Source organism: Glycine soja, chromosome 15 (genome assembly GCF_004193775.1).
Source record: "Glycine soja cultivar W05 chromosome 15, ASM419377v2, whole genome shotgun sequence".
In the NCBI taxonomy this organism is placed as follows: domain Eukaryota; kingdom Viridiplantae; phylum Streptophyta; class Magnoliopsida; order Fabales; family Fabaceae; genus Glycine; species Glycine soja.
In genome coordinates, this window is record NC_041016.1 from 25,295,914 (window position 1) to 25,312,905 (window position 16,992).

At 34.5% G+C, this 16,992-nt stretch overlaps 1 protein-coding gene and 1 pseudogene across 1 annotated transcript; both read left to right on the top strand.

The window, feature by feature from the left end:
* Positions 1-4,995: 4,995 nt before the first annotated feature.
* On the top strand, positions 4,996-6,820 carry LOC114387859 (putative pentatricopeptide repeat-containing protein At1g12700, mitochondrial). Its single transcript, XM_028348083.1, has 2 exons — positions 4,996-6,455; positions 6,556-6,820. The coding sequence occupies exons 1-2, from the start codon at positions 5,177-5,179 to the stop codon at positions 6,693-6,695; spliced, it is 1,419 nt and encodes a 472-aa protein (XP_028203884.1). The 5' UTR covers positions 4,996-5,176; the 3' UTR covers positions 6,696-6,820.
* Positions 6,797-12,534, top strand: LOC114386009 (annotated as a pseudogene).
* The last annotated feature ends 4,458 nt before the right edge of the window (positions 12,535-16,992 follow it).

Genomic DNA, 16,992 nt, shown 5'->3' on the forward strand with positions numbered 1-16,992 from the left:
CTCTAGATCTCAAAACTTGTGGATTTTTGCAAGTCATGTGATTGTCTCTATTTTATTCTTTTTTAGCTTTCTTATATATGACATTAATTTATTTATTGTTAATCCTATATTATCAAGCTAGATAAACTGCTTTCTAGATTTTACTAATATATGACCTTTCTAGCTTCCTTTTGATATTTTTTTTGAATGATGAAATATTTATGTTACAGATACATCATATCAGCTATGTCACCTTCAAGAGTCAATCCAATGATGGTATATGGATTTTCCTTTTCCTTTTTCCTGTTATCTTGTGAAAATGTTGTGCTATTTTTATTTTTTCTTAAATGCAGTTGGAGAAGAGTTATGAAATACTTTGTAAAGCATTTAATGATGAATCTAAAACTATTCTGGAGGTAAAGCACCAACCTTGGGCTTTGTTAGATTGGTTTTCTGAATGTCTAGATCGGTCATGTTTTAATGTTTTTATCATTTATCCTTCACATTCTACACTTGAATCATCATCTCAGAAGAGAACTATGCTTTTTTTAACATTGGTTTGTTGTTTGTAGGATAGAGAGGATGAGTTGGACCAGTTGGACAAAGACGGCTCAAGTTATTAGTCCTACTTTTATAGACTTCTTTACTCTACCAATCGAGTGCCTGATAGCAATTCAGCAACAAAACACCACACAGGCCACATTGCAGAAGCTACTAACAGGCCAAGAAGAGTGAGTAAGAAGCCCACCTAATTGCAGGACTTCGTTTGAGTTCCAATTGCGCGAAGGCTCCAAGTGCTTGTAGAATCTTCTTGAGTTTGTTATAGCATTCCACTAGTTTGTTGGTAGTGATAATTCTATTACAACAATTTGAATTTCTATTAGTTATAGTAGTATAAATATGTAAAAGAAGTGGAATGAATAATCAGATCAGAACAATTATCTCAATCAGTTTTCCTTAGTTTCTTAGCAGTAGTATAGAGTAGAATAGTTGTTCGTAACAAATTGGTCTGACCTGCCCTTTTCTACCGCTCTCCAATGGCAGATGCCGAACCTGCCCCTTCTCTCGCTACCAGCCTGGCTCGCCTCAACGCCGCCATGGCCAACCTCGCCATAGCCCAAGTTTCCATGGATTCCAATCTCCATGCATCTCATTTTCATTTAGAAGCGCTCCAAGCTTCCATGCTCTCCAAACTTGATCTCATTATCCTCAGACTAGATACCATGATCTCCCACCAACGCTCCCCGTTTCGTTCTTCGGTACAGCTACCACCACCGCTGTCACCACTGTTCCCTCCTTTAGCGCAACCACCACTGCCACCGCCAGCTCCTCCGTCGAACGCTTCTTCTTACCACCCCAGCCAGTACCCTCATCAGCCTCGTTTTCACGTGCCTCCTCCCATGGCTGGACAACGAGATAGTCATGCTATTGGAATCGATTCCAGCACCATCGACTTTCCCGTCAGCGTGTGGCAGCACCACCGTGCCGACATCAACTGCCACTTCCGCACCAACCCTCGCTGGTACCACAAGATCCCCTACGACAACGACATCTTCCTGCTCGGGGATGTTGTTGTCGCGCACCAGATTCGTTCACGTTGGATTTGGATTCTCTTCGCTACTGAGACTCCGTTTTGCTCCGTTCGTCATCGGCGTCAACGACCGTCGCCACATCCACCACCACCTCCGAAGCCACCGCCTCCACCATCATCTCCGCAACCGTGTTTAACACCTTCCTTGACTGCTCCACAACACATGTCACACACACTGCTTCAAACATTATTATTGTTAGGCCCAAACCAACCCACAAACAAAGCCACTTCACTTACGTACCTTTTATTTCCTAAACTCACCCTTGTTTTCGCTTGTTTTTTACTATCCAACCTTGAGGACAAGGTTGTTTTTCGAGCGGTGGGTGTTGATAGCAATTTAGCAGCAAAACACCACACAGGCCACATTGCAGAAGCTACTAACTGGCCAAGAAGAGTGAGTAAGAAGTCCACCTACTTGCAGGACTTCGTTTGAGTTCCAATAGCGCGAAGGCTCCAAGTGCTTGTAGAATCTTCCTAAGTTTGTTACAGCATTCCACTAGTTTGTTGGTAGTGATAATTCGGCTACAACAATTTGAATTTCTGTTAGCTATAGTAGTATAAATATGTAAAAGAAGTGGAATGAATAATCAGATGAGACCAATTATCTCAATTAGTTTTCCTTAGTTTCTTAGCAGTAGTATAGAGTAGAATAGCTGTTTGTAACAATGCCATTCTTTATTGGGTTCTTTTTTTGTTTCTTTCTTCGCTTCTCTATCCATTTAGAACGATTCTATTTTGTCACATTGTAGACGCCAGCTGTTCAAGACAAATTGGGTCTAACTCATCCATGTCCAAATGTTAATTATGAATATAAGGATGGTGTGTAACACAAATATTTATCATTCTAAGTTTGTCTAAAATTAAAGTGAGGGCATGTGCAGACTGCAAACTAGAATTTTATTGCTAAATAAAAGCCAATGGTGCTTGACAGGGTTGCGGCCTACGTGCTATGTAATAGCGAAAAAATTGATTCTTTAGGATAATGTTATTTTAATAATCTTACCTCCCTTTTAGAATTGAGTTATATGTGGCAGATTATCGAGAATGTAACACAACAAAATCCATTCTTCGCGAAAATAAAAAAGACTTTGTTTCTCCTTTGTTTGTGCCTTTTACATTTCATAGCAAAGCTCAGCTCTCAGGAGTCCTTTAATGTGTCAGACCATTCCATGCAAGCTAAGATGCACTATATATTATATTGGATGCTCCACTAATGAAATGAAAATCGTTAACCAAATGCTCTAGTGCATCTTTTCAGTTAATAAAAAATTTAGACTTAATTATTAATTTGGTTTCTAAATTATTTTAAATTCTTTAATTTGGTTTTAATTATTAATTCAGTTTCTAAATTATTTTAAATTATTCAATTTGATTTTTAAATTTTTAGAAGGATCTCTTCAAATTTTTAAAAATTAATTAATTTTGTCCTCATATTATTTTAAATGGTTTAATTTAATCTTTTAAGTTTTTAAAATTTTGGAATCAAAATGATTAATTTTTTTTAAGAATTTGAAGAATAAATTGAAACTTTTAAAAATTATGAATCAAATTGATTTATTTTTAAAAATTTGAAGATCAAATTGAAACATTTAAAATAATTTCACAACTTAAAATAATTTGGGGACTAAATTAATAATTAAGCCATAAATTTATTCTTGTTTGTTAATGTATCTCGTATATGAGTACGACTTATATCAAACATACAAAGAGTACAAAATATCGCTGGTAATAAATCTGAAACTAAAGCAGTAACCATTTTCAATAAAATACAAATTAAAGCATGGTGGAAGAGTCACTCACAAACCTAGCTCTAAAAAAAACCTAGCAATCAAGAGAAAGTTTTTGGAAGAAATATATGTTATATCAATAATACTAATTTTTACATGCAAACATTGTCGACTGGAATATTATATCAAGCAGAAAAATGTAGAAAAACATATATCTAAACTTGGTTTATAGGTTAGAGTCAGACTTTACAAACATGTTGACCTCAAGATTTTGAATATGCAATGCTATACTCAAACAAACTTCAACAATAACTTTTTAAATTCACTACTTCTTTTTTTAGCTGAAAAGCAACTGATAAAAAATTCTATGGTGGTATGATTGGCACGAAAACCTTTTGTCTTTCATTAGTCGAAGGTATTTTATCGATCTTGAAATATCAAGTCTTCGCAGCACTCCCTCGACAAAGACATTATTATATAAGTTACCTTAGATAGCCATATTACACCATCCATGAATTAATGAAGTATAAGTTACAACGTTTGGTAAGCAGCCCTTGCAAATCATCAAATCAAACACTTTCATGGCGTCTTCCATTTGATTTTGCAAACAATGAGCACTAATAATTGAACCATGGAAGCTATTATGCTTTTAGACCTAGAAACCATACCCTCTTTGCAATATCTGTCAAATATAACAGTATAAATTTCCACATCTGGCATGATTCCCTTTTTGAACATGTTACCCAACAGAGTTGAAGAAGAAAGTGATTGGCTGTGGGAATAGAGCGCTGAAGAACCAAAGCACTTCTTGCATTGAAGAACGAAGAGAGAGCGACAGGAAGGGATACCTCGTATTCACTTTCTTTGGACATTTTTATCCCTGATTAGTCATTAGTCATATATACCTCCTCTTCACTTTCTTTGTTATGTTTGTAAGTTACTCAAACTGGTACTTCCAAAACAATTATGGTCTTCAATTTTTTTGCTCGTGATTTTGAATTTTTTTTACTAGCTCAGGAAATGAATCTTATTTTCTTAAATTTACTTACATACAGATTATAAAATTCAACCAATATTAAAAAAAGACATGAAACCCAGGAGCATTTAGAAAATAAATTTAATATAAGATTTTTTAATTTTTTCATCGTTCGTTGAATTTATTTTTCACGTAACATTTATCATATTTATAATCCTTTTATGTTTCCACATAATTAAGGTTTTTTATTTTTCATGTAAGTCAATTTATTGAATAAGTTTATTTTTCAAATCGATAAAAAATTTAAAATTGTCCCAAAATTAAAAATAATCATTGTATTAGAAATATAATGACACGTCATCCTTACATGAAAAATCAACAATTATTTTTAAAAAGGTTTAATTTTAAATAAAAACTTTCAATATTATTTTTAGTAAGTTGTATTTTAAATTTGTACGTTTAAATCATATTTTTTTAATGATGTGTAAGTCACAAATTATTAATTACTTAAAAGCAATAACTGAAATAAAAAATATTAAATTTTATCGAAACTAAATAGAAAATTAAGCAATCAAAATAAGGGATGATAATCACATTTAAACATTTTAATTTTTAAGAATTAGGGCATGTTTGAATTAAGTTTGCAAATATACCCTTAGCAGCAGAAGCCAAACGACGTCGTTGTACGGGTTTATCCGTTAACCCTTCCTCCCTAGTTTCTAACTTGCTGAAAATTGAAGCTGCACGCCGATGCATGGAAACCTCTCTCTTATATACGTTAGGACCAAACCCAACTGATTCCATAAACCGGAGGATTTCCGCTTTGCCCAGGCCAAGTTTCCCTACTGAAAAAGCTAGCCGACGCCGACGGAGTCACGCGAGGAAGCCGCGTCTGAGCGAAAGATGAAGAGAGCGTTCCGGCGGCTATCTTCCTTCACGCGCCTTCTCCACTCGCGCCCTCCCCCACGCGCCCCCCTCGCCCTCAACAGAATCCTCGCCTCCCTCGCGAAGGCGAAGCGCTTCCCCGCCGCGATTTTCCTTTGCGCCCAAACGGAGTCTCGCGCCAGGAGCGTCGCCCCCTGCCACGTCACCCTCACCATCCTCATCAACTGCTTCTGCCACGTCGGCAAGGTCGCTCTCGCCTTCTCCGTCTTCGGGAAGCTTCTCAAGCGCGGTCTCCCGTACGACGTCGTCACGGTCAACACCCTCATCAACGGCATCTGCCTCAACGGCGCCGTTTCCACCGCGCTCAAATTTCACGACGAAATGCTCGCGGATGGATTCGAATTCAACGAAATCACCTACGGGACTTTAATTAACGGACTCTGTGATGCAGGAAAAACAAAAGTCGCTGTTAGATTGTTGAGGATGATACAACATTGTGTTTTTAATGTTAAACCCAATGTGGTTATGTATAGTAGAATTATTGAAGCTTTGTGTAAGGAAGGATTAGTGAATGAAGCTTGTGAGTGGTACTATGAAATGGTTGGTAACAATGTTGAGCCTACTGTTTTCACTTTTAGGCCTCTCGTGAGAGCGTTGTGTGTCGCGGGATGGTTGAACGAGGCGGTTTGGATGGTGGAGGAGATGATTTCGAAGGGTATTTATGTTGATCTTTATGTGTTTAGTGTTTTGATTGATGGGTTGTGTAAGAAGGGGATGGTGGGGGAGGCACGGGAGGTGTTTGATGAAATGATTAAGAGAGGCTGTGGGGTTAGTGTTGTTGCATGCTCGTCCTTGATGGTGGGGTATTGTTTGAAGAACGAAGTGGACGAGGCGAGGAGGTTGTTTGACGCGGTTGTGGGACGACCGGACGTTTGGAGTTATAATGTTTTGATTAACGGGTATTGCAAGGTTAGGAGATTGGATGATGCCATGAAGTTGTTCTATGAAATGTGGGGGAAGAATGTGGTTCCGAATCTTGTGACTTACAATTTGTTGGTTGATTGTGTTTGTAAATGCGGGAGGGTGGCGATTGCTTGGAAGGTTGTTAAGGCGATGTGTGAGAGTGGTGTGGCGCCAGACGTTGTTACTTATAGTATCTTATTGGATGGTTTGTGTAAAGAGCAACATCTTGACCTGGCGGTTGTGTTGTTTAACCAGCTGATTAAGAGGGGCGTGGCGCTTGATGTTTGGAGTTATAGTATATTGATTGATGGGTGTTGCAAGAATCAGAGGATAGGTGAGGCCATGAATTTCTTGAAAGAAATGCATTTAAGGAATTTGGTTCCTCATATTGTGACTTACACTTCTCTTATTGATGGCTTGTGCAAATCTGGGAGGCTGTCGTCTGCGTGGAGGCTTCTCAATGAGATGCACAATAATGGTCCACCCCCCGATGTTGTTGCTTACAGTACCCTGTTGCATGCTTTATGCAAAAGTGAACATTTCGACCAAGCAATTTTATTGTTTAACCAAATGATCAGGAGGGGTTTGGCACCTGATGTTTGGAGTTATACCATCTTGATTAATGGACTGTGCAAGAGTGAAAGGATAGACGAGGCCGTTAATCTCTTTAAAGACATGCATCTAAAAAATTTGGTTCCTGATACCATAACTTACATTTCTCTTGTTGATGCCTTGTGCAGATCTGGGAGATTCTCTTACGTGTGGCAGCTTGTTAATGAGATGCATGGCAATGCTCCACCCCTGGATGTTATCAATTACATTGATGCACTTTGCAGAAACCAGCATCTTGACAGCAAGTGCCTTGCTTCAGCGTATTGTTGACAAGAGTCTATTAATATGTTCACGCTTAACTATACTTACCGATGGTTTGTATGAAGTTGGAACAATTAATACTGCACTGTATTTTCCAAGCATCTTTTAATTAAAGGATGTTGTCAGCATGCCCAAAAATATACCACTATGATCAATGGACTTTGTGAGAAGATAGATTGATTGATGAACAATGAGCTTGCTTTAAAAGCTGCAAAATTTCTAACTCTTCTGGAAAACAACACAAGATTGATAAGATGAGAAACTCTTCATGAAGTGGTCACTAGATAGAATTCTTGTAAGGTGATAGAACAAGGTTAGTTACTTTAGTTTTGATTTCAATTATACTTTTGAGATGTTGGTCCCATTTTTATAGACTTCTTTACTCTACCAATCGAAAGTTGATTTTTTTTTTTAAAAAAAAATTTGATTGCAGATGTTGTGACTGAATTCATTGAAGGTCTTGTGGAGACATATCCTGGACTACAGTATTTAGATGGCTTTCCTCAGGTGATTACACAGACACATGCATAACTTGTGCAATATTTGTGAGAGTTGATGAAGGCAGTTTTTTTGCTTGAATGTAGGTGAAGGTTGTCTTACGTGCAGATGTTTCAGCTGCAACATATGATGAAGTTGCAATCATATCAGGTGTGCGACCATGCATAGGATACTTTAATATTGCTTTACAGTTCATTTTTTCAGGAGTTGTGCCATTAGGATTCTGTTCAAAGTTTGTAAGAATTGTGATGCCTAGAAAATATTTTTTTTAAAAAAAAGTTGTAAGAGGAAGGAATAGGATATGAAAATGGTGTGTGGAAATATGATATTTCACCCTATGAAACTTGTATAAAATGAAATTTCTTAGAATGATTTTGCAACTTTATTTGTTCAATTTAATTGCGTACATAGGTTTATTGACAAATTGTGTACATTCATATTTTATGTTACAGGGGGAGGAATTGGCCATGAGCCTGCCCATGCTGGATTTGTGGGAGAAGGAATGCTTACTGCAGCAATTTGTGGTGATATATTTTCTTCTCCACCTGTTGACACAATTCTAGCTGTATGCTTCATGTTATTAGAATTGATATTCATGTCACCTTTTCATTTATAAACACAATGCTCTCTCTTTTTCTTCTGATACCACCTATATATTTGGAAATTTAGGGGATACGAGCTGTGACTGGTCCTAAGGGATGTCTTTTGGTTGTAAAGGTATTTTTCTTTCTTTCTTTAGCATTTTGCCATCCTAAGTACAGCTTTTTGCATTGCTCTTTCATATAAGTATGCATATTTTTTTTTTTGAACGGCCAAAAGTATCATATATTATAAAAGGATAGTACCAGAGGTACTACAAAAATACAGATAGAAAGCCATAGGCTGAGGTTGGAAAGTAAAAGCTACAAAAGCTTCCCCAACTAGAACCTTACAAAAACCACCCATCCTTCCCAGATTAGGAAAAGGCGAAGGACATAGATGATGACCATTGTTGAAACGGAATGGCAAAGTCCTTTTCCCACCCCCTCAACCAAGACCAGGTGAGAAAAATTGCATCATCCACCAACTTAGAAATAACGAACTGTTGATTTTTAAAAATCATGGCATTCCTATAGTTCCAAATAGAAACTGTAGCTGCTACCCACCAAACCTTCCACTTTCTATTAATAGCTTGCGAAGCAGCCAAAGAGAGGTGCTGAGTGAAGTGGTCCACCGGCCTGCAATGCATGACTCTAGCTTCCTTGACCCAAGAGGTAAATTCCCACCAGTGGCATAATCTTTTTGCAAGAAAAGAAAAGATGAGAGGCAGATTCCACTTGGCTTTGGCAAAAGGTGCAGAGGTCACTATCAAGAGCGACTTGCCATCTAGATAAGTTTTCCTTAGTCGGAAGTCTATCCCAAAGGAGTCTCCAAGCAAAGGATAGAGCTTTCGGAGGAGCGTTTATATCCCATAACTGACTGAAGGCATGATTCTGATATGCTGTTGATTGGGCATCTCTAATATAATGATAAGCACTGGATGTAGTAAAGGTTCCTTTTGGATCAGCACCCCATACCCACTGGTCCTTCAAAGCTGCATTAGGAGATAAGGCTGAAACCTGGTCGATAAAGTCTGAAGCACTACCCAACTCGTGATCGAAAAGGCTGAAACCTGGTCGATATAAGTATGCATATTAGATGTCCTACACATGCAACATGTTATCTGCCGTGGTCAGGATCATAAACAGTGAAAAGATTTATAAGCTTATTTTTTATTATAATAATATATAATATCATGTGCCAAAAAAATTAAAAAAACTTAACATCTTGTGAAATGAACTTGAAGCTGTGAGTAGCATATAAGAATGTGTGGCTTTTGCACTAGTACGGTCAGTTCATAATGAGTCATTAGGATTTGCTTTTGTTTCTGGATTCATAGTGTTCGAATTTGGGTGTTGATAGAACTATACTGGTGATCGTTTGAACTTTGGTTTGGCTGCCAAGATAGCAAAATCTGAAGGGTATAAAGTAAAGGTATGTCTAGCTGGCTAGTGTTTTCTTATTGTACTTTAAATAATTAAATATTCAGTATGTAGGTAAAGTATGACATGTATTTTGCCTATGCAGACTGTTATTATTGGTGACGATTGTGCACTACCTCCACCTCGAGGGATTGCTGGAAGAAGAGGTTTGGCAGGAACTATTCTGGTTCACAAGGTACATTCATGAAGTCACTTCTTTTCTTTTGCTACCAATGCATATAAATGCTGTAACCACACATTTTCATTAGAACATATGAAGGGACTGCGTGCCCTATGCATTAATGTAAATTTCATTTCTTGACATCAGCATTATAAATTGTAAATATAATTATGACGAAATATTATGTATTTTAGTTATAGTTCCTAGTTGTTATGTATTTTACACGTTTATTGATACTTTTTTTTTGTATGAGCCAGGTTGCAGGAGCTGCTGCTGCTGGTGGTCTTTCTCTTGATGATGTTGCTGCAGAAGCTAAACATGCATCTGAAATAGTAGGAACAATGGGTGTTGCTTTGACTATACAAAATTCCTGGTCAAGTTGCATCAGATCGTTTGGGGCCAGGAAAGATGGAACTTGGTCTTGGAATTGTAAGTGTCTTTTATTAGTTCAATGCCCCCTTAACAAGAAAAAGTATATAACTCAAATTTTCTACAGTAGTGCAGATCTGTCAGTTTATGTTTTATAGCCTGAAATAAGCTCGTGTTGTTATTTTTCTTGTGATTTTCAGCTCACAGCAGTGGAGATAGTGTGATTTTCTTTGCTCTTTGTTCTTCTCTTTATTAATAAATTATTCTTTTATAAAAACTACTCAATAGTTATTTGCTATTTTTCCCCCTAATTGAAGTCTGTCTTTGCTGCAATCTTTTCTAGTTCATGTTCCAAATTATGCTCATTACGTGGTATTATTTTACAGCATGGAGAACCTGGGGCAGCTGTGGCTGATATTCAGCCCGTAAATGTGGTGGCTTCTCATGTTCAGCAGCAAATTTTGTCCACGGTATGCCGCAATAGTGCATGGAAAGTTCTTGATGGGTGTATACTAATTGATTGGGAATGAAATGCTCTTCTAACATATACTTTACAAGCACATCGCAAATTCACAATCATTGGCATGTGTGACAAATGAACTTTGATGTTCAGCCTTTGACTGTACTAGGAGCATTCTGTTTAAGATACTCAACCGAGTCTGAAGAAATTTAGCATATAAAGTTCATTTTTACCCCTCTGTATTTCATATAGAAGGTGTCCTATTCTATTTTACTAATATTCTATTTGAATAAGCTACCTGTTAGCACCTAAGTTTTAGTGTAAAGTTTATTTATATATTGGAGACACTGTAGAGACCAAACAATGTTTTGTGAACTTATGTTAGCACAAATTAATATAAATAGGAAAGTGAGCAGGATAATACACTAAATAAAAAAAATTCTCTGAATTGAGTCAAATATAAATAATGACCAATTAAAATTATAATTGGAAAATATATTCAAATGATAGAACCCTATGACCCTACAAATATTGGATAAAGAAAACTTATGAAGGAGCCATTTTCTCCAATTAGCATAAATTGGACAAAGAAAACTTATGAAGGAGCCATTCTCTCTCTAAGTAGCATAAAAATGCCAAATGGACTATTCTGTCTGCTAAAATTTGTAGCAGTTAAATTTGACTACAACATCTTATTAGAAAGGACTTTGGGATTGGGTGGGAATAATGTGCACAGATTGATCCCAAAATTGCATCTTCTTATCAATCTATTCATTCCTTTCGTCAATAGGAGTACTTTAAGTATGTAGGTAGTGCAATTATCATTCTAGTGGATGTGGTCACAATCTTTTTTTGGTAATGTTTGCAGGAAACAAACTATGTTCCGATAACTCGAGGAGAAAGAGTGGTCCTTATGGTCAATGGGTAGGTTCATGAATGTGTTTCATAGATCTTCTCATTATAGAATATTGAGAAGATAACAGTTCTTTAACTTTCATTAAAAAAAGTTGTCTCATCTGATCTACTTTTTTATTGAAAATATATTGCGTTTCATTTAGGTACCATTAACAACCCATCCATCCTTTTAGCTTTTTCATATGCATTCTTTGAAGGTTTTTAACTTTGCATGTTTTTCAGGCATACATTTTACTTTTAAAATATTTTGACATTCCTAACTCAAACCCCATAATCTAGACTTTCAAATATTGCATCTGAAAATGCTTTCAATTATTTTATTGATGTTCAAGATTCCTTTTGACAATATTTTTCCTTTAGAATGTTTACTTAAATGATTCTTCATATGCAGGTTAGGTGGCACTCCTACAATGGAACTAATGATTACAGCTGAAAAAACAGTTCCAATATTACAACTAGAACATGGATTGGCTGTTGATAGAGTTTATACAGGGTCATTTATGACTTCTCTTGATATGGCAGGTTTGTTGCCACAGCTATTAGCAATCAGCCTTTTTCTTTTGTGATTCATTATGCAGTTCTGATTAGCATTATTTCATTTTCTGTTAGGTTTCTCAATTTCTATTATGAAGGCTGATCCAGTTATTCTTCAACGATTAGATGCTCCAACTAAAGCTCCTTATTGGCCCGTTGCTGCTAATGGTTGGTAATTTTCTCTAGTTGTTTTTATCAATCAATTTTATTACATGGACAATTTTCAATATCTGTACTTTTCTAGTAACAAGCTTTTACCTAAAAGGTTCATTCAACTGTGATATTGATTGGAGCAAATTAATTAATTATTCATTGATTGAACTTTTGAAATTGTTTTTTCTTTAAAGGTAATCACCCGCCTGCTAAGATTCCTGTTCCAATCCCAGCATCTCGACAGCACAGACTGATGAGCTATATCCATGGAAATTAGATGTCATTTCCCTTCTATGCCATGTAACTATTGTGATCTAAGAAATTAGATTTGGACAAATTTATGCTTAATGACAACCCTTTGAAAAATGATCTTAAGAATTCTATCTGATTGGATTATCTGGTAGTTTTTCTGTTTTTGGGGAGGATTTCATTTTTGAGTGTGGAATTGCTGTCCATGCCACCAACAACATCTGACAGGATGGATGTGCTGTTAGTATATTATTTACAAATGACTAAATTATGGAATAAAAATCTAAAACTGGTCAGATGTTGAAATGTATTCATGATAAATACATTGAAGAACAATTGTAAGACTAATTTGGAGTATCAGCTTGACAATGTAATATGATAAATGATTTAATAAAAACATGAGAACAAATTAAAGTATTTTTTAAGATTTAGAAAACAAAATTAAATCCAAAAAATAAAAAAAGTATTTAATCTTATGTTTATATATAATTATTTTTAAAAAAATATATAAATAATGGTTAAGATAAGTATGACAATGGAGTACCATGAGACCGTGTTACTCCTTATTCTTGTTTCCTAACATATAGAAGAGAGAAAATTAATACTAATAACAATAATAGTTATCATAGATATTTGTACCGTATAATTGTAACTGTGTATAACTTATTTAAGAAATAAAATTGATTTAAGATTATAATTGATACTTTTTTTGGGCGCAGTTATTCATTATAAAAATTGATTTAAGAAATTAAACTAAAGAAAAAATAAAATAGGTTAATTTATTTGATCAAATAACATAATATAATTTTAATTAATTTAAATACAAATATTATTTCTAATTATCATTTTTTTTAACACAACTGCACATTATTTAATAAATTTTTTATATATCATGTTATAGATATGATAAAAAAACAATTACATTTTAATTTAAATATCTTAACACCAATAAATTTAAATTATTTTTTACACAGCTGATGTTGACTCTACTATGTAGATATTCATTAAGAGAATCTTTGTTTGTAAACTTACAATAATAACACTTATATAATAAATGGAAGATCTTAACATGACTGAAAATGTAATCTCAATGCCTACATGCAATTCAGACCCACCGAGCAGGTCTAATAGTTCATACAGAATTTCATCCATTTGAAACACTACATAGGAAGTGTTTGTTTCAAAACATTTACCCTTATGCTTCCTCTCTCAATGCCTGCTACTTTCTCAATTTTATCAAACACGTCATTCCAAATCTTAGGTTCCCTATCAATCATAAGGTTCTCTTATATTACAATTTCATAGTATAAACCAACATTAGAATTTTCAGCTCAATGAGGCAAGATTAATTATTTTCAAAATAAAATAATTGTCTTTACATGAAATTGATGCAAAGTATGTTGTTATGCCTTTTTATGTGTCCTAAACATTAATAAAGCCAATTATGTTGAAAGCAACTATAGAAATATTGCATGTATAGAAAGTAGGAAAAAAAACAGAATGATGGTACACATATCCAATAGGTTGGTAAGTCAGATATGCTTATACTTTCTTTCTAAAATTGCATTTTTTTTTCTTTCCCTTGAACAGTCACTATTACCAATGGGTAAACTATAAAATTAAATGTATAGTATAATTGTATACATTTAATGATAAATATGTAAAACTTATTAAATGATAATCAAAACTAATATGATCGAAATATATAACATATTTTATAAACTAACAGGGTCTATTTAGCTTCGATGATATGTATAGTTATTCATGTTTTAAAATCTTATAAACAATGAAATACATATTTAATTTTATTGAGGTTATTGTTATTAAATATGTTGTTAGTATATTATTTAGAAAAGACTACACTATGAAGAAAAAATATAAAACTGCTAACATATTAAAATGCATTCATGATAAATATATTGAAGAACAATTGCAAGACTAATTTGGTGCATCAGCTTGGCAATGTCATATAATAAATGATTTAATAAAAACATGAAAACAAATAAAAGTATTTTTTTTTAAATTTAGAAAACAAAATTAAACCCAAAAAATAAAATGTATTTAATCCTATGTTTATATATAATTATTTTTAAAAAAATTTGTATAAATGATGGTTAAGATAAACATGACAATAGAGCACCACGATAATGTATCTTTTTCAGTTGATTCTGTAGTTTGAGTTGATTGATTCATGTCGCTGAGCTATTGCCACAAACACCAACCTATGAAACATTGTGCAATAGCTTCCGATTTTCGACAAATGTGAGTAGCTTCCGATTTCACCTCATTTCTGCATTCCAGTTGCATAAACCCTAAGCTTCTGATTTCATCTCACTTCCATCTGTGTTGGTTGAAGAAGCTCACTTCACTTGGTAAGGTTCTTTCTCATTTCTGCATTCTAGTTGCATGTTCCGCAACCTAACCAAAATCCTGCATTTTCATTCTCCGGTTTACAGAGGTTGTCCACCTGTGTTGGTTGAAGAAACTAACTTTACTTGGTAAGGTTCTTTCTCATTTCTACATTTCAGTTGCATGTTCCGCAACCTAACCAAAATCCTACATTTTCATTCTTTGGTGTACAAAGGTTGTCCACCTAGGTTGGTTGAAGAAACTGACTTCATTTGGTAAGGTTCTTTGTATATATTTGCTCATGCTCTATGCACAACCTTCTTTTTTAGTTTCTGTCTTTTTTCTGTGTTGCTACCTTTTTATTTGTAGTAGACTATCCACTATCTTAGTGTTCATCTTCATGTCTTCGTTCCTTTTAAAAAGTTCCTTTTATTTGCATAGTCGATGTTTTAATGGTTATCTATGTTAGTAGTTCATCATGGCATGTAAGCTTAACTCCATTATGTACATTATTGCTCAAAAGGAGACTTGGAAAATTAGTGGGCGTGTGATTAATATGTGGGTTATTTGAAGGGTTGCAAGGATTAACATTGAAATCATCTTGATGGATGAGAAGGTATAATATATATTATTCATGTTTATAGTCAAATAATTGTCATCTGATATCACAATTTTTAATATTTGCATAGGCTAATAAGATTTTTGCTCCAATTAAAAATGTTGATCCTGGTAAGTGGAATGATGTTGTTAAAGTGGGTAAGACATATATGATACAAAATTTTGAAGTTGAAAAGAATTTGGACAGCCCAACAAAGCACACCTTTAAACTGAACTTTGTCAATTTCACAAAAGTAAAAAAGCAGGATTTTCCAATGATACCAGAAATGGTGTATGATTTTATACTACTTGATGATGTTCTTACTGGCAATGTCAATCCTGACTACTTAATGGGTATGTTTATTACTTACTTGTTATTCAGTTCACCCATTGTCATGTATTCAAAAGTTAATAAAACTAAGCTTATGGGAAGATGTTATTGAGGAGTTAGTTAATGTATTACAATAGAGCCTGGACCCAAAAAGGTGATCTTCACTATGAAGGATAAGTGGTACTTTCTATCATTGTTATTTTAGTCTTAAATATAAATATTTATAATTATCCATATAATTGACTATAGTTATGTTTTGTTTTCTAATTTAATAGTGGCACCATTGTCAATTGTACTCTATGGGAGGATTTTGCATTCCTGTTGAAAGATTATTTGGACAAACATCAAAATGGACCAATTATACTTTTGCTTCATTTGGAAAAAAATTAAGGAAGCACGAGGCCATTATTTCACTTATGATTTATATAGATAATATTGTGATTATGTTGTGATTGCCTTAATACTCATAATACATATGTAGAGGCTTATGGAGTGTCCATTCAAAACTCAATGTATGGTTCTAGACTATTTATCAATGAAGATTTGAAGGACATTGAAGATTATAAAAATGGGTAGTGATTATGTTTCCTCTTTCTTTGTTGAATATTAATATATCATTTTTCTTTTTCTATTGCAGATTCGATTCGAGTTAGCTAAGCCTTGTGACTTGTAGTTAAAGGTTGAGTCAAATCTCTTATTCTTCCCAAACTACTTCAGAGGATAGATTTCTTTATAATGCTCAAGTTAAATCATTGAGTGAACTTTGTGAGTTGAAAACGGTACATGTTAAAGGTTGCTAGGATTGATTTTGAAGACTCATTATCTTTCACGATTAAGAATAATGTGATGCTAAAAGTTTTATATGTTGTGTTTGTGCGACTGTTGTCACATTAACCAAGTTCTTAGTGGGCAATGGTTGGATGTATGAGAGTTGTCCAAAATGTAATAAGAGAGTGGAATGTGAGAAATTTCCATACACCTGTTAAGGTTGTGGAAATGAAAGTGCAACAACTGTGGTCAGGTTATCTGTTTAAACCTTGTGTTTCTTATGTTAGATATGTTATGTATATGTTTCCAATTGATGTGTCATTAAATGATTTACGATAACTTAAGTTAAATCATGCTATATTATATAGGTTTCGGTTGGAAGTGAGAGTTGGCCAACCAAATGAAACGACTAACTTTACTTTATGGGATCATGAGTGCAATGCACTCATTAAAGAAAATGCAAGTGAGATTAAAGAATAGATGATTGATCAGGTCTAAACTATAATCTAATAGCTTTAGTTAATCATCATAGTCAGCTTGCGGTTTTATATATTTGAATTTGAACTTGATGTTAATCCTTGGCAGGAAGGTGAA

Coding starts and splice junctions, on each gene's coding strand:
- LOC114387859 (XM_028348083.1), top strand. CDS start 5,177: ATGAAGAGAGCGTTCCGGCGGCTATCTTCCTTCACGCGCCTTCTCCAC. Junction 6,456..6,555: donor TTGCAAGAATCAGAGGATAG/GTGAGGCCATGA, acceptor CAAATCTGGGAG/GCTGTCGTCTGCGTGGAGGC.